The sequence below is a fragment of the Glandiceps talaboti genome, chromosome 4, assembly GCF_964340395.1.
Source record: "Glandiceps talaboti chromosome 4, keGlaTala1.1, whole genome shotgun sequence".
NCBI classification, from domain to species: domain Eukaryota; kingdom Metazoa; phylum Hemichordata; class Enteropneusta; family Spengelidae; genus Glandiceps; species Glandiceps talaboti.
Genome location: NC_135552.1, coordinates 8732042 through 8757028, shown reverse-complemented (window position 1 = coordinate 8757028; position 24987 = coordinate 8732042). Strand labels below are relative to the sequence as shown.

Below are 24987 nucleotides of genomic sequence, written 5' to 3'. Positions count from 1 at the left end.
AATAAAGTATCAGCACCAGTACTGTCATCATCATCATCATCATCATCATCATCATCATTGCCAATTTTGTTTTTGTTTCAATTTCAAAGAAATAATTCCCCCAGCCAGATCATGTAGTTTTCCACATGTATCCTACACATGCATAAAGCTCATTTCGTCAACATGATCATCATTTCTGTCGCCACCACCATCGCCATCATTGCCAATTTTGTTTTTCTTCAATATCAAAGAAATGATTCCCCAAGCCAAATTGTGTGATTACTTTTTTTTTCTACATCAATCAATCCTATACATGGGATAAATTAGCTCTATACATCACCATCACCATTGCAGCCATCGTCCTCGTCGTGGTCATCATCATCAGATCTTTACTGCTGTGAGGATCATTGTCTATGTAAATGAGTTTCTATTAAAACCAACTTGTCAAAATCTCCCCCTCCAAGGTGAACGTAATAAAGTGTTAATTTTGTCCTTCATTGTTGTGAACTTTTAATTGAAGTGTGATCTAATCAGACAATGCAAAAAAAATATGTGGGAGGTGTTGCTATCAAGATCCCCTGCTGGTGTTATTAGAGGCAAAACCCCATTAAAAAGATATGCACATTGCTACTATTTCCATTACTTGAATGGAGTCCATAGTTCTAACATCATGTGTTAGGTTGTTTGCCAGCATAAATCGTTGTTCAGCATATGTGTGTGGTTACTGTTACTGATGGCGTACGCAATCCAGTTTTTCATCTTTTTAATGGGTCTGTATTGCCATTATCTTGGACAATTTTTAGATGAAATTCTTGGGTTTTTTTTTAATTAGGTCCAGTGTCGCTGTGTGGGTAATTTAACTAGAAGGACATACAACTGTTTTGGTGTATTCAAGGCTCAGCAGTAGACAATATGGGAAATAGCAGGAGCAAAATACATTTTTCAAAATGTCCTAATATGCATTTAAATTTGGTGATTGGATTCAGGTGACTTCAGCATACTTCACACTTTTGAAGTCTGGAGGAGACAGGCAATGCCTTTTCCTGGCCAGCATGAAAAACCTACTGTCTTTGTGATAATTCTGGTGCAATCGTGTCTCAGTACAGAACTATAATTGTAGGTTGATCTGTGGTGATATTTTCGCAACTCTGTAATTGATTGTCGCACATACAGGGATTTAAATCGTCCCCAAGAGTTTCATCTGGATTTGCAAATCACAAAGAACTCTCAGACTGTGATTGCATTTTAATATATGTCAAGTATGAGGAAATCTAGAACAGATAGCAATCAGACAGTAAACTTAAGATTTATAGAAGATTTTGAAGGAAGAGAAAATGGGTTGTAAAATTTATTATAAAGATTTGAGATAGAAAGTAGCCTCCCTGTAAAATTTCAGAGAAAAGTGGTTGCTTTTATGTTTACTATGCAGTCCTACATTATATTAGTGATATTTCTTTTGTTAGTAGAGATTATTTGATAGAATGCATGGTGGTAAATTAATTCCCAGGAAAACTTGAAAATACCATATCAAGGGGATATATTAAGTTGCATTTTACCCACTTGCCATTGTCACGAAACAAAGCACACAACGCACTTTGTTGCAAGAAAGGATCATATTTTGTTTGTGGTCTACTGAAAAAAAAATGAATCATGATTTTGAATTTTTGATGTAGATGACAATCAAAGCTAATACTAATGATCAGAGATGCAAACTTGAATACAACCAGATTAACACATGGTTTGTGGTTATAAGTTTTGACATTTTGTTCTGACCCTTATTTCTGCGTAAAATGGAACCAACCATTTTTGAACTGATAGGGTTGTACCAAAGGAAAGGTCAGGAAAGGGGGTGAACAGCACATGTATATAAAATGATAATGGCGTAAGGAAGAAAAGCAGGTAGTAAAATGATACTTGGAAAAGTAAAGCCATGAACAATTGAGATGATGTGTTGAAATGCAATTATTGAGTATCATTATAGACAATGTAAATATGACCGAGACAAATGATGAGTGTATATTATTAGTTAATGGAATAGTAAGAGTCAGTCTATCATAAAATATAAGGAGTGTAGAGACGACAGCGTTACATATATCCGTGTTCTCTGGATACTTTATAAGTCTTTCTCACTGGCATTCCTGTATCAAGGGAATCCATCATTTTTCTGTCTCATGACAAACACAGAGGTTGTTTTGCATGTTTCAGAGATCAGAGATGGTTTCATTCTGTGTTTTCAATAACAGTAGACTTCAAATCAAAGTGGCCTTCTTTTGTTGGGGATTACAAAGAATGGCGCGGCTCCTAGCTTTGATGTAGAAAATTGAGAAGACACCAACGGACATGCATACAGGCAGATGTAGAAACATTGACAGGCAGACAGTTGTCTCTCTCTCACACACACACTGCATGCACACGCACACACACTCAGTCAAGCAGAAAATCATACACATTGATATGACAATCTTCACTGATCAGACACATGCCCTGAAGCAGATTGACAGACATACAGAGAATGTACTACACAGACGCGCACACTACACAAACAAACGTATGTCAGTGAGACATCCAGAATTAAATATTTGAATCAGTGGTATACAACCTAACTAATTCCATATTCTTTTCAGCACCTACTTCCCACTACCATGTAATTTTGCTCGATTTACATATCCTCCTGCTGTTCCCCATTGTAGCCTTATTCTGTTTGCCACCATTACGATACTAGGGTCAATTATCAGCTATTTGCCAGCAATCTTTAAATCGATATCATTTCCACCACCACTATGTGATTTTACCATCATTTCTGTATAATCCTCCCGCTGTGTTGTGAGCGTGGAGACAGATGTACTTTACATGGTAATGAAGGTGATGAGTTCAGTAATTCCATATATCCATACTGTCAGTGCAGCCTGAATTCATACATAATCTGAAATCTGTAGTCCCTCATTTGGCTGTCAAATCGCTGGACTAACATCTACAAGAATTTCAGAATTTCACATCAGATATCGGTGAATAGTTTAAAAATAGCTTGGCAGGGAAATTGTTTGTGAATGAACAATCATGGGTTTGTACATCTTTCCGCTATCAAGGTGATCACTGTGAGTCATAGGTATTGAACTGAGAATTTAGTTGTTGCAGTACGTTGAAAATTCATAACAAGAAACACTGTCTTTCCATTACACACATGTAGGATTTTTGTTGGCGTTTTCTGAAAAATGAAGGGAAATATTTTGATAAATGTGTAATCGATGTGTTTACTGTATTGTTTCTACAGTCGTATATGGAAGACCATCTGAAGAACAAAGACAGATTAGCCAAGGAATGGGAAGGACTATGTCAGTATGAAGCTGAACCTAACAGTACCAGTTCTGGTTCTGATCCCAGTAATGCCAAGAAAAACAGATACCCTGACATCCTACCCTGTAAGTAGTTTCTCTTCACTTTGATCATGCACACACACACACAAACACACACACACACACACACACACACACACACACACACACACACACACACACACACACACACACACACAACTCTGTTTACATCTCTTATTTGTCTCATTATGTCCTCTCTTTTTTTTCCTTCCCCTTCAGTATTTTCTATTAATTGTCTACCATCTTGTCCAAACTGTATTAAATCATGTTTGAGGTAGAAATATCTTTTGTTGGTCTGTCCGTCCGTTTGTCTGTCTAAACTCAGGCTGACTATCCATCCATTCATCTAGTTTTCTAACTGAAGCTAGTTATCTAGCTGGCTGTCCTTCTCACTCAAGGTTGCTAGCTAGCTTTAGTAGCTGACTGTTTGTTTGTCTGCGTGCTTATCTGTCTGTCTCACTCAGTAGGCTGGCTGGCAGTCTCAAGATCTGTCCATCCAGTTATCTAACGCTGCTAGTTGAGTAGCTGGCTTACTGTCTTGCTCACACAAGGAACTCTGACTAGCTAGTTTAGCTGGCTGTCTGCCTGTGTTCCTAATTTCTTTCTGTCTGACCCAACAGGCTGGCGGGCTGTCTGTCTGTCTGTCTATCCATCCATGTGGTTGTATAATTCAAGCTAGCTGGCTGCATGGCTCGCTGACTGCTTGCTAATTAATTCAATCACTCCGCCTCCTAAATTACACTCTCTGTATATCAAATGTAATTTTCAGCAGTTTTCATTACAGTCATCACAAAATAATATCAGTTTTCCTCAAAGCATTTTTCAACTTATCGACAACATGTAATTTCAATTTTTCTTTGTCCCAGCATATTTCACCTTCCATATATATAAAGCAGTCACTGTATATATTGATAGCATTTAAACACAATAGAACAAGGTATTCACGTTTCCTATTTACCTCCAGTCATGATATATAGAAATTCAAATCTGTCTGAAAATATGTCATGCTGATAAATCGTTCAAGCCTTTTCCTGAGGGAATTTACATAATTATTCTCAATACGAGAGTAAAACATTTGCATTTGTTATCTCAAATTAGATAATTTAGAAAAATAGAACAGTGTCTTCAGTGGTATGAAATGATATCGCTCATCTTATAGTTTGATGGGAAATAAGTTTATGAGTTTTGCAAAGATACAGTGTGTTGACATATCAGTATGCCATTTTTCATCTATGGAGAAAATAATGTATTTTGTATTATGTTATGGGTGAACCTAGTTATTTCAATGATTTTCATCATCACACTTAAAAAAATGATTTTCAAAATTGTCAAAATTTTATATATTTTTTCAATATTTGTACCATACTACACTCTCTAGTACTGTGTGTGTAGTGTAGTAACAATTGAAAAAATAATGGGTTGGTCAGTTGCTTAAAAATAGAAGAAAAAAAACAGTAAGTGTGTATGTGTACGTTTTTGTAATGCTTTCAACCTTTATAATAATACATTTTAACAGTCTGTGCCGTACAAATGACGATAAAAGTTTTAGGATGTTAGGAACAATTTGTATATTCATTAATTTCAGTAATGAATAATAATAATTTTTACCCAGATATGCATCTGTGGTGTCATAAACCTTACCATTAGTGAGATCCTACCATAGAGGGCATCATTTTTTTCTTGAATCAAAGAAAACATAGAGTTGATTAGTTTGAGAATCATAAAAATAAAAACAGCCATCTTAGCTGTTGCATACACAAAACAAATGATAGTTTAACAAAGGAATATGTAGCCATAAATATGCCAATTGTAGTTTGTATTATGCTGCAATGTAATAATATATATATGATATACATAATTATATATACACCATTAAATTAATATACCAGCATATTTATATCAAAATTCTATCACAAGTTTTTTACAGAAAACAATTTGCAATGTAATTCGGTGTGTGGTTGTATTGATATTTGGTAGTTACTTCAAAAGTTCAGTTCAGTTATTTGCATGTTAATGATTTCTAGTTGTTCAATACATAACTGAACAAACAACATTTAAATATACAACATATGTTTTGTAATAATTTGAGAATATTTTGGTTACAAGTGAAAATTTCTTATTCAAGAGTCCAACAATTTTTTATAAAACGAATACCATGTTTTCTCTGACATCTTGTCAGTATTGTCATGGGTGTACTACATTATGTATACAATGGCTGTCGTAACATTATCGACTGCATCAGTAGAATTTTCGTTTGTAACTATATGTATGTTCAGAATCCATGAAATTCAAACTCGCAGTCTTTCAGTTGTGTTCTTCCTACGTCCATACTGTCAAATCATACCATCACTCGGTTCATGTTCCACTTTGTGAAATTTGATTTGAAAGTAATCCAGTTTTGATGGGTTTTTTTCTCTCCATAGATGACCATTCTCGTGTTGTGTTGAATGATTCAACTAATGCAGCTGGCTCTGACTACATTAACGCCAACACAATAGTAAGTGTTTATGACAGAAATAATCATATTTTGAGTTCACTTAAGTTTGGAATCTCATTTTTTTTATAACCATATACGTGTGTACAGTGTTTGAATTAATGTTTAGAATGAATTCTTCAACAAAACTTCATATAATGATTTTTTTAAAAAGAAATTGCACAATTTGTGTTATTGTCATAAGTATCACAAATCACACATTGATAACTCAAGAGAAGATTTGTCAGCAGTTTTTTAATAGTTTGGATGAGATGTTTTCAAATGAATGACAGGAAAACATTTTTTCCTCCCCTGCTCAGTTCCCTCATTTTCAATCTTCTGAGAAAACATACCTGATTATGAAAATAGAATTTTTTCTCATGTTTACTTCCCATTTGTTGTGAAATATCAATAATATGACAGTATATTTGCAAAATCTACCCCAGTTGTTCAGTTTTTATACTGGGTTCCCAACCACAACTATGGTACAGTTTATAGAAATGTACGCTATAATATTAAACCTGTCACCATATTTACCTGCAACCCCCCCCCCCCCCCCAAGCCCACGTGTTATAATACCAGGGATACCAACAATAATTAACAGAACATTTGAAGTGATAATTGTAATGTCACACTGAAATTTGAATATTTGAAACAAAGGAAAATAGACTCTTCTAAAACTCTTTGTATGAATTGAAAGCTATACCCATTTTAATTCTAAATGGCTACTGATTATTCTGGTAATGCAATGGGAAAGATACGATAACAGCTTTTTAAAGTCTCCTATTGAATCATTTCCAGGAATTTGCCTTTCCCTAACGGTATCAGATTAAATGAATATTGAATCTTATAGTTGATAACAGTCACAAATTTATAGATTAGTCTTGGAAGTAATCAGAAGTTGATTGAGGGTATCGACAACAATGAGGAACATGTTCAGTTTCTTTTTGCAAGTTCATGTGTAATTTCAAAAACCGGGCAACCTCTAAAGACATAAATTGACACACACAATGAACATTTCCATGGATCCAGTTTGCCTTGATCTCATGTGTTATTACTGAACTGACCATTGCAATTCAAATGTCAGAAGTGAGAATTATCCATAAAATTACAGTTTCCGCTATGTTTTAGAGGGTAAAGTCTGATAGAAATCACTATGAAAAATAAACACATTTTGTCATGTTCATTTGAGAGCCAGTCAGATTTATTAGAAACATAGCAGGAGTTGATCTATTTACCATATACTTGTTTCAACAAAGACACTTATTAAGACTATGTATGAATGAACGCAATTTGAAAAGAAGAAAAAAAAACCTGATTTTTGATACAGATTAGCTTTCCAGATGTCAACGACAATGAATAGTATTACTAAACTCAATGCCTGAAACAAATTAAAACTACAAAATATAAATCATAGTTACACTGCTAATTTGTCATTCTTTCTTTCTTTCAGACCGATCATGATCCTCGTTCACCGGCTTACATTGCAACCCAGGGACCACTACAGAATACTGTAGCTGACTTCTGGCAGGTAATATTAACAACGGCTTTATTGTTATGCCAATCGCTAAATTATTTACATACATGGCCTTCTTCCGAGAAAAAAACCCACTGAATAATTTAAACAAACTGATTGAAATTTCATCTTGATACCTGAGAGCATGTACATAGCCACAAAACACTGACAAAATGGCAAACAAGATCTGATTACTAGCGCAACTGAAAAAAAAAAGTAACAAAAACCGTGACAGGCTTACCGGAGTGTTATTACCCTGACCTGTATGACCCTAAATAAACATTCACCCCAAAACTCTCATTTCTCATAAAGAATCTTCGTTGATGCAGAGTCCCAGAGAGTTTTCCATTGAAACTGATACCTGCATAGTTAATGATAAGTGTCTCTGAAGGCTTGACAGAATGAAATTTTAAGTTGTGTACATCAGTGAAGTAGCTTTTATGATTCAGAAAGTGCTTCCAGACATCATAATCATAAATAGAGGTAGAATTCAGTTCTTAAATATGTAGTGCTGCAGATTCTAAACACTTCATATCTGACGTTTCAGCAAAAAAGATCTCAGATGCATAGATGTGACATTACATGTAGTCAGAAATCCTCACTAATGTATAGACAATTAGTACGATTAAAACAGGATCAATTTGAAAATAGGTACCACAATTAGTACTGTAACAGTATTTGTATTATAAGTACAATATTTGCCAATTATCAGATTGATAATCTAACAAAAGAAGCCCCGGTCTGAGAGTATTTTAACCTTCATGTAGTAAATCTCATACATTTTATTTGACATGACTAATTTTCCACCTGCTATTAAGTCTATAATTACTATTTACACAGGGAACCTTGCACATCCTAGCACTAGGATGTGGCCACATCCTAGTGCTAGGAAGATGAGCAAAGCTATGTACCAGCTGTGTGTCTCACAGCCCTGTTACAGGGTATATTTTTCCACAGCCCTGGTACATGATTGTGAAAAATAAGCCTGTTGAATGGATGTGGAATACAGACTCTGTGCCATGACTGTTTTGCACATCCTAGTACCATACTGCATACCTAAAGCACACAGTTGTGCACATACATAAACAGCTATGGTGGAATAATACCCTGTAACAACCCTTTTGTTCATATCTGACTAGCATTGCTCACATAACTGGTACATGGCTGTGGGAAATACATATGTCACAGCTATGTTAACAAAGCTGGAACATGGCTGTGGGAAAAAGCTCGACTTGTACATGGATGTTGTAAAAACCTATACTGCATTGCTATGTTTCACATCCATGTTACATTGGTGTTGGCATACCAGTTACAAGTTGTCAAATCTAGGTATGTTACACCTAGTGTGTTGGCCAGAGCTGTTACAGGGATATAGTGTGCACACACAGCTGGTACGTACAGTCCCTATGGCTCCACTGAGCTGGTACAGCTATGTGCACAACCCTGTCCTAGGTATGTGAATGTTACAGGGGTGTGCAAGGTTCCCTGTGTATACCATGCAAAAGTGATCCATCTTATAACAGACCACATGACTCATGTTGTGTGTCGGTGGTTCATAGGAACATGATGGTGGACAATGTTTAAGTCACTAGCAATGTTAGATTCGATTTTTGTCAACATGTATATATATTTCTTTACTAAAATTTCCTGCAGCTGGTTTTATCTATTGGCATACTTTTCAAAATTTGGAATGAAATTTGGCTTAATTCTATCACTCTTTGAAAACAATTTGTTGTTCGCTTTGCCATTTGAAATTAAAATTCAGTGGACACTGAACTCAAGACTAGAGCTAAATTCAAACCCTGTTTTACAACACTTATACTTCAGTTTTAAAATCTTTTTCTTGTTGTTTGTTGCATCCTGTCCAGATGGTATGGGAACAAGGCTGTATGGTTCTAGTCAATCTGACCCAGAACTCAGAGAACGGTAAGACTATGTGTCATCCCTACTGGCCAGATGAAGGCAGTCAACTCTACCATATCTATGAAGTGCATCTTGTATCAGAACATATATGGTGTGATGACTACCTAGTCAGAAGTTTTTACTTGAAGAACTTGCAGGTTAGTGACAATACGGTGACGACGATGATGACGACGACGATGGCGACGACGACGACGATACATCATATATATAAAATCTTGTGTCTAAAATACATAAAAGTGTCACAGCCCAATTTCTGGCTAAAGTCTGCTAAGCCTGACAATGCATGTGCAAATCTTATAGTACAACAAATTTTGTTGCTTTCTTGTTCTTGAGTAATAAAATTCTAAAAGTCGTTGAAAATATATTTCTCTATAAATGTCCAAAAGTGAACAATCATGAAATGCCATTTTAGACGTTCAGGCTGTCTCTGGGTACAAACGAGAGATAAATGTGTTGTGATTTATTTCATATGAGGCAAGATTACCACATTTATATCCAGTGTTGATAGGTGGATAGCAGTTTCAAAAAACAGCAGGATAAAAGGTCACCATAAATCATGAAAATAGTCTCTCTTATAGCATCAGATTGAATAGTAATGAGTATCTAGGCTTTTAATGGTTTGTACAAGAATTGTTAAAGTAGACAGGAGCATGGCAAAAGTTTACAGATCACAGAATTTCATGTTTCAAATTCAATCTGGTGCCTTTTTTTCAAATCTAAATATTGTAAGTTGTTTCATCAGCCCTCCAGTCTATCAGTTGTCATAGTTACAATTTTGGATATCACTTTTCCCCAGAATATTTACTACAATTTCAAGAGACTGGACTGCACAGCATTTCCATTAATGAAATACTTTGAAACCAATACTTAAAAGACAAGCAGTCACACAAGATGGCCACGTGATCTTACAATCTTGTTTTTTATCAGCAACTTGTGTACATTTTTACATATCTCTGAACAGAGTTGCTTTAAAATGATTTGTGCCTGAATCCCCAAATAAAGTACTTTTATAACTTTTATGATCATGTCTATAAAAGCCTATTTTCAAGAAGTTATGTCTTTTTGGGTCAGAATTTTTACCATATATTTACAATGTATTACAGTCACATAGCCAGGATAGCATGTTGTATTTCATTTTTTTTTACAATCAAAGCAATTGTTTATAGTATCTTATTACATATTCTATACATCTAACTACTAACTAACCTCTTGAATACTGTATCGTGATTTCTACCTAATGCAATTATTGTAGTTCTCGTTTTCTTGTGCAATGCAAATGTACTTTGCCAGGAGTTTTTTTTCTTCCCTGCAGAGCCACAGAATGCAATTAATCACAGAAAAGAAACCTTATACCATGCGTTACTTTCTAGCTAAAATCTATCAACTTCAATTTTTTCACCTTCAAATTTCTCAAAAATTAAAACACAATTTTAGCCATATACATTCAAATTACTTAAATTTGTTTTACTCTTAGGGTGATGTTTTTAAGAACACGATTACTAATAATAAGAGAAATTTAAGTGTCACCACCTTATTTTCAATGAAATTGACAATCTTTTTATTTTCCCATAGAATTAACATAGTATTTGGTGGCCATATTGGATTGTAAAATGACTAAATTATGGTACATTTTGACCTCTGTTTCAAAAATTTGTATGGTGACCCCAGAATTTTTTTTGGGATTTGAACTAATAATAAGCCAGAGTTTTCTTGAACAAAATAACAACAAGACGTTATTTCTTAGATGCTTTCTACATTCAATGAACACAATCCATCATTATAGTTCAGAATTCCAACAAATAAATTTGATTTTCATTTCTATCACTCCTTCATCTTGACAATTATGTCGTTCAACACACTTGTCTGCATCAATAAGTTTTCATTGAAGTACAGAACAAGCAGATCATTGTCAGAGATAATGTGAAATAAAAATTGGTTCTGAAATCATTGTAGATGTAGGAACCTTTCAGCTGTGTAAAGATCAGAATGGATAGGAAGAGGTCACATCTTAATGTATATGGTGTCTGTTTTGAGTTTCATGGCTGCTATCTGATACTGTAGCTTGGGTTACCCATTGACGCACACTTCTTGATTAACACGGATTAACTAACAAAGAATACGTATACAGTTATAAACAACATGTGTATCCATAGTCTAAATCATGCCAACTTGTATCTGTCAATAAGCCTGTAACTTTGTCATGGCTCCTTTGATTTTTTTTAATTTCAGTATAAAACCATCAAGAAAACATTTTCATAGAAAAGCAATAACAACAATTTAACTAACCTGAAAATGATATTTTCTTGATTTTTCATTGTCGAAATATAGCAGTTTTAAACCAACATAGCCTGTTTATTGGTGTTTTTGTATTACATTGTTAGCTGTTTTACCACCTTGCACTCTTATCGTCATATTGGCAACAAGGGCTAGGAGGTACTTGAGCTAAGGGACATGTGGCACAACAGCTAAGTAAAATGTTCATTCGTTTAGGACAAAACTCCCTCCCCCTAAATCACAAGTGCCACATCGACGAATTTATATATGATGTAAACCATGGTGTAGTCATACCACTACAATAGATGCAATGTGAAAACATGATGGCGAACACATTCAAATACTACTGGCAACCCAGCACTGTATATGACATTAGAAGTAAATTTTAATAAACTTATCATCATCTCAATAGTAAAAACAGAACCTGTTATCCATTGAAAGTGGGAAAGTTTTTGAAATTTGGCTTGAAATGTGAAAATGAAGTTCAGGAATTGCATCAATGCCAGATCCCCTCCTCCTAAATGAACGAAATTCGTTTCTTGAACCTGTGCGATTGTCTGTAATGATGTAACACAAAAGTGCAGTGAACAGGCTGAAACTAATATTTTATTTTGTAGGTCATATGATAGGAAATAGAATTATAAAAATGATGTATTTATGATACAGTAACAAATTTACAAAATCATGATTCAGTTGAGGACATCATTTTCACTTTAATACGACCTAACATATTCCTGTATGAATGCTATGAAACGTGAACTAATTTCATTTCATGCATCCCACATAATTGCATTTTGATGCATTCAGCCTGAAGACTTAAGTTGATTTTGATTTTGTCTTCACCATCTAAAACATATCCTCTCTCTGATTGATCAATATTTGTTAGGCAGGTGATGTTGAATGTTGTTAACCTTTACTCTCACACCTGCTGTATCAATTGCATTTGTTTCCTTTCTTGCAGACCAATGAAACCCGCACCGTGACACAATTCCATTATCTCACATGGCCAGACATGGGCGTACCAGGATCACCTAAGGCATTATTGGAATTCAGAAGGTGAGCTTGTTTGTAACTCACATGGAAAAAAAACATTGATTTCAAAATGTCAACATTTTATGGTAAAATATTTTATCACTGTCTTTTTGTACTAATCTAAATTAGAGTATTATTTTTTTCATTTTTGTCTTAAGTTTTGCTGAAAATATAAAACTGAGATCTAGCACAGTGTAATTTTAACCCTTTAAAAGCCTTAAACCTATGCACAGCATCTTAATTTTGGTAATAACACCTGGTGAAATACCAATGAAAAGTGACTCTCCTCCTATCTAAGAGCAATTGGTAATACTGCTCAGCTGCACACCTGGCTAACAACCAGTAAAGCTCCTGACCTCTAATGACCTGACTCCAAACCACAGTAATGATGAATCGTGTCCTAGCTGTCTGCTGATCTACTGATTGACTCTACTAGTTCTTCTACTAACTCTGCCAGTGGCCCACTCATTTTTGTGCATATGCAAGCTGTCAAAATAAACCACTTGCATAGTCACAAAAGTGATTGGGACGTGTGTGCACACTAACACCTAGAGGTGTGCCTACTGGTTGCCATGGTAATGTGTTAGCACTAACAAACCAATGCTCTGACCAAATTTGTTTTCCTTAATTTCTATTTGAAAAGAAAATTCCTAAACATAATTATACTATCTTGTCTAACTTTTTTTCAACCATACTTTTTTTGAGTTATTTATTTTTTAAGGTAAAATATATTACTTGGTGAAATGATTGAAACATGAAATACACATATCAATTGAACAACTATAACGGAACACATATTGCACTGATATTGTACACTGTGTTGATATTAGCCATGTACAATTGTTAGTTTCATGTTGTTATTGTCAAATTTGTTGTCATGAATGTGTGTGTGTTATGTATTGCATATGATTAGTGAGTGACATGAGCATGACAAAATTTGCACACCACAAAATATGACATTTTCAGCAATTGTTGTTTTCCATATTCATAATTGCACTTTGTCTCATATACTCGGGGGGTTGTAGATATACATATGTGTACAGCTGAAAGAATGTGCTCACATCAGTTTCACTAGAGGAACTTCTTCAAAGGTTCAATGTAACAATTTCTTGATTTTCACCCTACTCTTATTGTAATAATTTGAAGCATGGGTTGTTGTTTTGGTGTTGTTAAGTTCACCACTTTAGACATGGTGCCATGACTGTCATGTTCACCATTTGAAACATGGGGCTGTGACTATATGTCACACCATTGGGAACAGAGGGCTGTGACTGTTATATCACCATTGGGAACATGGCACTATGCATGTTCCATTTGGAGCATAGTGCTGTGACTGTTATATTCATCATTTGGAACATAGCAGTGTTTTTGGCAAGGTTGGGGAACCCCGGTAACAGAAAGGGAGAAAGGGGTAAAAATTGCAGTGTTTCCCTCACCCTGGTAGATTTGGGATGTGACTGTAAACAGTTATATTCATCGTTTGATGAAAGATGGGACTGTAGCTGTTATGTTCACCATTTGAAACATGGGGTTGAGATTGTTATGTTCACCATTTGAAACATGGGGCTGTAACTGTTATGTTCACCATTTGAAACATGGGGCTGTAACTGTTATGTTCACCATTTGAAACATGGAGTTGAGACTGTTATGTTCACCATTTGAAACATGGGGTTGAGACTGTTATGTTCACCATTTGAAACATGGGGCTGTAACTGTTATGTTCACCATTTGAAACATGGAGTTGAGACTGTTATGTTCACCATTTGAAACATGGGGTTGAGACTGTTATGTTCACCATTTGGGGCTGTAACTGTTCTGTTCACCATTTGAAACATGGGGCTGTAACTATTATCAGCTATACTGCTTGTATTGCTGTCTCTCTGTATTTCACAACATAGCCTTGATATTTCGGTAATAGTAAATCAGTTTCATGGGTTTGGGATAGGATTTTCCACTGTTTCAAATGCCAGGATGACATTTAACTTGTATCACAATTTCAAACAGTACACTGTGTCACCTTCCATTAAGATATTACACCAGACTTTCATCATTGATTCCATCATCATTCTTCTGTTGCAAAGTGATGAGGAAAAATAATCCCAAAGGATGGCGCCTCTACATGTGCTAATAGATCTGACTGCGATTACAAAACATGTTTTAAGCCAATGTGAACTAAGTGATTAATGAAATTTCACATTTTGTAAATGTGCCATGTAAAGACCAAAAAGATATTACTTTGATAATATGCATACTTAAACCAAAGATAACATTCCTGGGTATTTTCTTAGCATTAGCATTATCTTTGTGTTTGCTTCGTTAAGGGAAAGGTGAGATTTATATATTACCATTATCTCAGATACTCTCTGATCATCATATTGCTTTTGTGAAAATTAATTAATATACTATCATCAAAATCAGACAGAGGCATTGTCACTATTCTCTAAGATGTAATCTTCGCCACATTTTTCAATTAATTTGAGCAGTTTAGATTTGTAGAAATATATATTGTTACAATGCCAAGGCGTGTTGTCACAGTATTCCTTGCCTTGATTTACCATAATGATTGTATATGGTTTGTAACAATCCAAGCTCCCCTGCATGATCTAGCATGCTCAGGTTTCCATGGATAAAAATATGCCCCTTTTCACATATTTATTAAATTGTCCTCGCCATGATTTTTCAAATACCAGAGTTTTCCGTTGGGAGAATCCATTTTTCAGATGATTTAAAGTTCTACAAAGATTTGCACATTATGGTTAAACCTACTCACCACACAGATTGGAAGGTTGGCAGCCTTGATTGTCTGCATCTGAACAGGACCTTTTTTCACCTATATTGCAAATATTACAAATTCACAAATAGATTGTATTTTGTATATTGGACAAATGAATCCAACTTTGGCGGCAGACAACACAAATGTACGGTACATCCTAACAGTGACAATGCAATCTCAGTCGACATCACATCAAAACCCAGACAGTGAAAATAATTACATGGCATGCTTCAATGGTTTCAGAACCTGATGGAAAATTTTACAGAATATGTAATTGCTGCAGCATAAAAAAAAAATTTCTGTAAGAATAACACGTAAGGTTAAAAAAAAGATAAGTTTTGTAATATGCAAATTATTCCTGTTAGTTATAGCTGGTTTGCATAGATTAACATCTTCAATATCTAACTTTGGTTCTTTGTTCCTCGTGGCAATTTGTTAACATCAAACGAGTACTTGCTGATATTGTAAACCATACTACATTTACGCTTGGCTTAGTGTGTAAATTTATCAAACATGGATACACATGGTCTAATGTGATCTTTGCATGCAAAGTAAAAGGTAGCCAGTATTGTTGTTTTTTATCAATATTGTCACAAACACTAGAACCATACTGCAAAGATCGTGTATGCTTCAAGTGCCTGGTTTTAATCAGCCATGCATGAAACACACAATAGACGCGTAGTTATTGACTAGATTTACTATAATTTTAATTCTATTCTGACGATTTCCATTTCACAAAGATAAAAGATTATGCAAGCTTCAATCGTTTCATGTATGAGTAATCTCCAATGGTTGAATCTCGGTTACCTGGCTAGCTGGAATAATTTATGAAATCTCAACCCTTCAGAAAAAACCTGTTGCATTATTTTTACCACAGAGATTTCTACAGATGACAATATCTGATACTTTTCAAACAGGAATATTTCCAATCATGCAAATTGTGTGTGCTAGTACGGTATAGTCTCAAGGTAAGAGACCTCAATATGAGATAGATATGAGCTAGTCTTGCTTTGATCTCATTTCCATGCTATTAACCTGAGAGGGGTATCCAGGTAATGGGTATTTCATCAGCCCTATCACAGGAGGCCGACAAACTATCGAATACAGATCACCCTTGATAATGACATGCATTCTCTCTCAGATCCCTCGGCCTAGAGTATTTGTGATTTCTCCTAAATCACCAGAACAGAGCATGTCTGTGATTTGTATCTCTTGAGTACAGATGATGCGAACTGTCTGATGCATTCTCAGCTTTCCTTGTAAATGGTAGTAAAGACTCACAAGATGACCCCATGATGAAATGTCAATGGCAATCTTTAGCCCTCATACAATGGGAAGAAATCTAATGCTTCATAAGCTATGCGATCACTCTATATTCATTTCTGATAACAGTCCAGCATTCATTCCTCGACAAAAAGTCCATCCCCAGAGTTCAGCCCCTCATAATTATCAAGCATTCATCTCCATTTTGCACTATATCTTCCTGTGATGACAGAGATGTTCATCCCACGAGGTCAGTGTTGTCACATCTTTGGGTTTTAGTTCCATCAGATAAAAGAAGGATACTGTGGGGACAAAGCATCATAAATGAGATTCCTGCTGTCTTGAAACATGTATTGCACCAATTAAAGATACTTGCTGCATTTTGGAATACAGAAAACATCATGCACACATGCACGCACACACGCACGCGCACACACACACACATGTACAAACAAAGTGACAAATGGTTATGTTTGCTTGTTTTGTCTCGAAATAACAACAAATATGATAACATTGTCACTGAGATTCTGTCAAATAACTCAATCTGTTTCTTGTCATGTGTGAGTTTACATACTGCCAACTGTCATATCTTTCTTGTTCATTCATTCATTCATTCATTCATTCATTCACAGGATGAATTGTAATTTTGCGAAGTCCAATGTTAGAGTATAAATTTTAGTGTAAATGTATTCAGAGATTCAAGTTGTGTTTCTACTCATTGCTAATACTGTTGTTTGTAAAAATTATGAAACGAAACCAAAAATAGTGCCAGTGGTTACTCATGTAAGCCAGAAGGACACACCCTGTTGCTGTCATTTGGAGATTGGATGAGAAGACATAATTATGCATATCATATTCATTATGCACAAACAAGTGAAATTTACATATAAGTACTTACAAAGCACACCTGGTATGACATTTACAGACACTTAAAAGACACACCTGTAAGAAATTTGCATACACTTACAAGTCACATCTGTTAGTGAAATTTACATGTATTAATTAATTTGGGCGACAAACATATATTACTCATTTGTTCCTGTGTTTTGCTTTCCAGAAAAGTGAACAAGTCGTTCCGTGGGAGAGCTTGTCCAATTGTTGTCCATTGCAGGTAAGTCATTTGTTGCAAAGCTTTGCATTTTCTGAGTGAGTTTGATTTGGGTAAAAATGTGTGTTTGTATCAAACTTGGAAGGTGCGTCTGTCAGATTCCATCACAAACCAAGGCCCAGCTAGTATAGTTTAATATTCAAGACTGAATTAAATAAAGGAATTAAAATTAGTACGAGAGTAGCATGATAGAATCTCTGTTGTACGATCCAAATAGTCTCAAAAACACAAGAAATACTGTAAGACAACAAAGTATAATTTCCTCAACTGAAAGAGATGTGTCATTATCAAACAAGATGTAAATTGAGAAAAACCAACAAGCTTATCTTGTCCTTGCTAGATGATTGACAGGCGAATTAGGAGAATCATGACCCATGCAAACCTCTATTAATTTGGAAAGTAGTATGACCCTCATAGATACAAATGGAGGTGTTGGATTTAACAATCCATTTTAATAGAGGTGGAGGGGCCAAGAGGGTGACAATTGGAGAGATTATTTGTTGGTCTTCCACACATTTGTGAATTTCCTGTAGCTGTTTCATTTCCAATAGCCCTTCTCCGGATCCCCAGGAGATACGGATTGCTTGATGGATAGCAAATTGAATTGGGATTACCGTCTACCATGATTCTTCATTCACTTGCTACGTGATGTGATCCTATCTGTTCACAATCAGATCATTATGTATAGAAGCCATATTTTGGCCCTGTTAACATCTTATTTTCTGGTTGGTTTCCTTTATCGAAAGAACAAACCACCCTTGGGTGCCCAGGGAAATGCAGAGTACTGCCTTGATCTGCATATGAAATACACACAATAGTGTGATCTGTATCGGAGAGGAAAAGTCGTATTATGTGCACTTCCATTGATGAAAGATAAAAAGTGTAGAGATTCATGAAGATATTTCTATTTCGTCTTGAGTCATCCAATGTATTTCATCTCAAAGTTCCTCGGGTCAATCTTGCCCAGTAAGATTGTTTAGTACCGAAATAAATCAATTTGAGATCCTCGCTTTTTTCGACATTAATCTTTTTCGCAGCATGGCTAATAAAACATCTGTGAGCCGTTCAAAGGATCTGATAAAACCTCTCAGTGATGTGACTTTTTGCTTACTTTTTGTGATGATGACGAGATCAGTGCAGTTTTTTGATTGAGATTGATATGGCTTTAACTGGAGATAATTTCAAAGGTACATTTAGGAAATGAATGGATGAGAACTCGCGATGCCCAGAGTCACCCCCAAAGCTGTGATTTATCACCAAGATACAATGATAACTATTCCACTGTGATTATATTTTGCCAATCTTTTCCAAAACAATGCCCTATAAATACGGATAAAAATCTTGTATTCCCTTTCCCACCAAATGAGATTAAAAAAAACAATACCTGCATTGTGAGGGTAAAGGGATAAAATTCTGAGATAGACATACCCGACTTTTATGATGGTTCTAATTCCTGAAGCTAAATTGAAGCCTGTTTTCATATAAGTCCTCCACAGCATTGTTTTTATTAGTCCCAGTATAACTTAAGTAATATTTTCAACTAAAATTTCATATTCTGAATTTGAGTGATTGTGAAATGTTTTTAAATATTCATATTTTGTGTGTTTATTTTGGCAATTTTTCATGTAGCATCACTAAAATTCCAAATATTATTAGTTTCTTTCATTAGCTAAAGTATAGCTCACAGGAATAATGTTTGATGTCATAAAAAGATGTTATGTGATATATTTTTTTTATGTATTTCTGAATAGACTGATGAGTAAAAGGGTAAACCATTTCATTGTCGGGGGGGGGGGGGGGTTGAGAGAGAAACAAATTGTTGCCAGCCAATTTAAAGCAGGGGAAAATATTTGCTGACCAACTCGAGACAGAAAAAAAAATTTGTTTCCATAGTATGACTATGAGCTTAAAAAAATAAATTGTTGTGCTGCAAGTGAAGAAACTAGCTACAAAATGTCAAATCTCAGGTACAACTGTTTCTGCTGCTGATGTCTATGGTGACAGCACCTAAACTGTTACCTTGTCAAAGGTTTGTACTAACTGCTGGCAAATGCTGAACAAACCAAAACACTACCATCAAATCAAAGGGGGAAAACCATCCTGTACCCACCCCACTTGGCTCACTCAAACTTCTATTCAACTCTTGCTGCCTACTTTCCAATTTTACTTGTTTTTTCTTTATTCGTATGTATGTAATATGTATGTATGTATGTATGTATGTATGTATGTAATATGTATGTATGTATGTATGTGTGTGTGTGTGTGTGTATGTATGTATGTATGTATGTGTGTGTATGTATGTATGTATGTATGTATGTGTGTAATATGTATGTATGTATGTATGTGTGTGTATGTATGTATGTGTGTGTGTATGTATGTATGTATGTATGTATGTATGTACATGTGTGTTGTGTGTGTATGTATGTATGTATGTATGTATGTATGTATGTGTGTGTATGTATGTGTGTGTATATGTGTGTAGGTGTGTGTGTGTGTGTGTGTGTAGATGAGTGTGTTGTGTGTATGTAATACATGTATATTAGTATACAACCATCATCAAAGAAATAAAATATTTTGATTAACAGACACTGAACTAGTGTTGTCAGTATTATATCCTACACAACATAAAACTACATGATGCAGCAACAGTAGCATAATAAATTGATGTACCCCTTCTACTGATAGGCAAAAAAAAAAAAATATTGCTGTTTAGTTGCTCTCGAAAAAAATTTGCTGTCATGCTAGTTAAACAAACAATTGCTGTTGGCTCCAAATCCTCCAAATCCTTTACCCCCTTTACCCCATCTCCCATCCCCAAAATCAAATAGTTCACCCCTAAAGGCACAGTTTCTGTAAAATGCAATCACAAGGCCGCCTTTAAGCGAAAGTAAACCTACCCTTATTTGCCAGCTAGTACATCAATCTTTCAATTTGATACATGAATGCACTGTGGAAGGCTGACAATGAGCTGTTTGCACATAGACTACTAATATGATATATAGACAACCACATTTATTAGGTGGTAGTCTGATAGACAAATGGAAATTAAAACAAAGGGAAATTGTAGCTGAAACGGTTCACTTGGCCAAATCTAACTAGTACCACACATATGAGTTGACGTTGAGCCTTAGAAAAGATGTACCACTTTGGAAATCAAACCAATTGAAACATGTTGTGATATACATGAGTTGTATGTTTTATGTGAAACCAGTTTGATATTGCCAGCACTGAGATCTCAAAATAAAACACAAGATTAATTTGAATGTGGGCATTGTAGCAGCCATGCCTTGAGAGGGGAAGTGATAGTGATGCAAAAGAAGGATTGAAACAGAATACTTTTGGTAAAAAGGAGTAGTTGAAACTGCCGTAGGGAAAAAAAACCACAGCTAGCTAGCTAGCACTCACTCTCTGTTGTTAAAAGTGCTGCATAATGATGGAGACATGCAGATCATACTGAAGGAGGTTCTTTATCTGTCCATTGATTGATACAGCATGACACTAAAGCAGGATGTAGGTAGACATCAACAAAGCAAACAGAGATTGAAGTACCGCGCTATGCAAGGAGACCCGATGGCCAAATCGAATTGGCATAGAACATCAGCAAATTATCAGGAACATTAAATGAAAGAGAGAGAGAGAGATGTTTGGCTCAGTTGGAGACACCACATGTGTACATCAAGATCGGCGTATAGCTATCAGACACAATAATTAACAGAGGAGGTTTAATGTATCGTATTCTGTTCTTGTCGTAAAATTTTATTATATCGGATTCTTGTATTAAGTAGGCTGAGTCAAAGACACAGTGTATATTCAAAAAATACACATCACATAGAAACAAGACATCAAATCTAAAGTTAATCTTTGTCTGGATATGAATTATAAGAACTTCAGAAGGGAAACCTTTTCACTGAGACATAAAAGGGGTCACTGTCTCTCTGTTCACGTGGATCACTGCAAAGAGTCTCAAAATTTGACTTTCATGTAATCAGTTGTACGGTGCCATTCTTCACGTTGTGATTTCCTATCTAGTCAATATTCAATCATATTATTTACTTTCCAATCATGTTGTTATAGAAATTAGAGAACAATGTGCTTTAGTATGCTAATAACATAGGAGTTATAAGTGGGCAGTGATCAAAATGTTTGCCGAAAAACTACCGGGTATAATCCAGTGTGCTGATTGGTTTACAGCATTTACCACCTGTAGAGGGCACTCGTTAGTTTAGACTAATACTATAACTACTTTTTGAGGGAGCTGATTGGTTTAAAGTAGGCACATATACATGTCCAAGTAAATGGGTCATTGGTTAAGAACAGTCAATGACTACTTTCCATGTATAAATCTGATTGGTTGATTGGTTAAGAGCTGTCACATGACAAGTAACTTTCCCCGTATAAATCTGGTTGTTAAGAGCAGTGACATGACTACTTTCCCCAATATAAATCTGATTGGTTAAAAGCGGTCACATGACATTACTCTGAGACTCCAAGTATAAATCTGATTGGTTTAGAACAGTTTTGATTGTCAAAATTATACAATAAAATGTCGGTTTTAGTTTAAGAAAGAAACAGTTCAGTAGAGTTGTGATCAAGGGACTAACTAATTTTAAAAATGGCAAAATTAATTGTCGTTATATAGTGCCAGATGAATTGAAGATATAATGTACGATGAGATAATTACACCAATTATTATAATAACAATAATAATAATTATAATAATAATAAAATGAATTTATAATGCGGCTGTTCTCCGAAGACCTCGAGGCACACACACAGAACTAGTAACAAAATGAGAGGATACAGAGAAACAATTTGAAATCATGGAAGGATGTAGAGAGAAGTAAGTAAGTGAGTGAGTGAGAGTTAAGATTGAAATAGGCAAGGTTTTAAGGGCAGAGCTGAAGGAAGACTTACAGTGAGAGTGAAGGAGACTGTGGGGACGAATGCATAGAAATGGTAGTAATATTTTATGGTTATTATTAGTGTTATTGATATTATGCAATATTATGCAATGCCAATATCAATCTTATACAAGGCTATTTTATTGATGAAGACAAAGAACTAAATTTGTGAAAATGTCTACAGTACTCAGAATTACTGGTAAAGACTCGTAGGGAAATTGATGTCGTGAAAATTTTGTTTTTTGTTTTTTTCAAATTTGTAGTTATTTTCAGTAGTGGTATCTAAAAGATGTATGTTGGATAAAGTCATTTTTACCATGCACAAACCAAGTTGAACAAAAAAATATGAAATATATACTCTGGTATATACATGTACACATGTCACGACAAATATCTATATTGCTGGTTCTGCTGTGTTCAAAATATGAGCCAAAACATTCAAAATTGCCATTACTTTCCCAAATTTTTCTTTGACATTACTGGCGCTGATATAAATATGTTATTCTCCAATATTTGTCTTCATTCAGCCGGAAATACTTGTGACCTAAGGGATGTCACTACTAGTCTAGTGACTCATAGTGACAAAGGCCCCTTAGGTCACTCATATTTTCCTTGAACGAAGAAACATATTGGGGAATAACATCTAATTGTAAGTAATTTCAAAGGAGAAACATAAAAGTTTAAACAATTCCTTGTAAGATACTGAGATGATAAAAAGAAAAGGGATGTTACTATAATCTGTTATCAGAGAAATGGAATGTGGAATCATTTTCCACGGGATTTTTGGTTGATAGAGAAATTGAATTATTCAAGGCAAATCTTAAAACGTTCATATTTCGTCAATGTTATTGTTGAAGTGGTTGTGTCTTGATTTTGTATGGGTTTCTGATGTGTCCTGTGTTGTTTCTTTTGTTGTATTTAATCAAACTGTTGTGATTTTATGATGTGTTGTGCTTGGCAGTTTTTTATGTATTTTTCCTCTGAATCATGTTTTTAAACTTTGCAATTTGTTATGTACAGGCCGTTGAGACATGTGTGTGCAATGGTCTATAAACAGTAAATTATTATTACTATTGCTAAATATACTAAAGCAGGTTTATATAAAGTTATGAATAATGTTGTTACAGAAGTTTGTCGTGTTGCCATACCACTGGGTAGGATCATTTCAATGGAGAACTGCTGATGTAAAATACCTGAAAAATTTGCCATAACAACTACAATGCCTACCCTCTGTTATATACGTGGTGAGGGGGGGGTGTCTTGAACAAACTTTCTGAATGTTTGGCTCGCATCAGAATGTTTTTTACGATACATGTACAGTTTTATCACACTCAGCACAGACATTTGTGAAGACCAGAAAGTCTGCCAGTTATGCTCTATATATTTCAAGTATACTTTTATCATACTTATTTGGTGCAATTAAGTATACTTTAATTATAGTGTACTTTGGTAAGAAACTTTCTGGTCTCTGCTACGATATCCAAATTTATGTAACATACTTTTACTTTAATGACAGACCAGCTCCATGAGAATACAGTCCTTCTAAAACAGTGCGTATTACCAAACTGTACAGAAACACTGACACACACAGCTCAGACAAGACTTCAGAGTTTTATCGTCTTTACCGTGTGTTTGCACTATGACATGATTTAGTAGAACTGTGAGTTCAGGGTGAACAAATGAGACACATAAAGCAGACCAAATGTCTAGTAATTCGTGGATGGCCTGATTGCAATGGTTTTATAGTCACTGATGTGAATTAAGGCTCCAGATTTGAGGTCAGAAAGGGGCAATAGACCATTAAAGCTTACTGTCAAGGCAACTCAAACACACTGTCAAAATTCCACAATTTTGGAAATATTACTCATCGATCAAAACATAACTGTGTCTGGTTTCTGACACAAATCGTTTCTGTGCTATTAAAGAGACAACTCTCATCTGCTTATATTTTTTTTTTTTGGAGACAGTTTGCTGTAAAAAGTGTAGCATAATTTGATGGTCGTAGCCAGTGACATGTAAGTGAAGGTGAAAGATGAACTCATATTAGAGCTTCCTGGACATGCTACAATAATGGCTCCCCAGAGTGATATCAAATGTAATAAAAGTTACAGGAGATATACCAGCGTAAAAACCTGTACAACGACAGTCACAAATCATGAAGCTATTTATAGGGAGTTTGCAAGGTGGTCTGATTTTACTGATACCTGATGTGGTCTGATTTTACTGATACCTGATGATACAAACAAAAATGTTGAACTAGAGATGATGAGGCATGATATATCAATCAATCAATCAATCAATCAATCAGTCAGTCAATTAATCAATAAATCGATCAGAAAATTTATAGAGTTCATGTATCCAATACAAAATA

The 24987-nt window shown here is 35.1% G+C and overlaps 1 protein-coding gene across 1 annotated transcript in view; it reads left to right on the top strand.

Moving 5' to 3' along the window:
* Positions 1–24987, top strand: part of LOC144434036 (receptor-type tyrosine-protein phosphatase-like N) — a 270864-nt gene that overhangs the window by 239564 nt on the left and 6313 nt on the right. Inside the window, exons 13-18 of the mRNA XM_078122481.1 lie at positions 3251–3398; positions 5777–5850; positions 7280–7357; positions 9211–9402; positions 12501–12595; positions 17665–17718. Coding sequence (XP_077978607.1) covers positions 3251–3398; positions 5777–5850; positions 7280–7357; positions 9211–9402; positions 12501–12595; positions 17665–17718 — 641 coding nt within the window. The remainder of the gene's footprint in view (positions 1–3250; positions 3399–5776; positions 5851–7279; positions 7358–9210; positions 9403–12500; positions 12596–17664; positions 17719–24987) is intronic.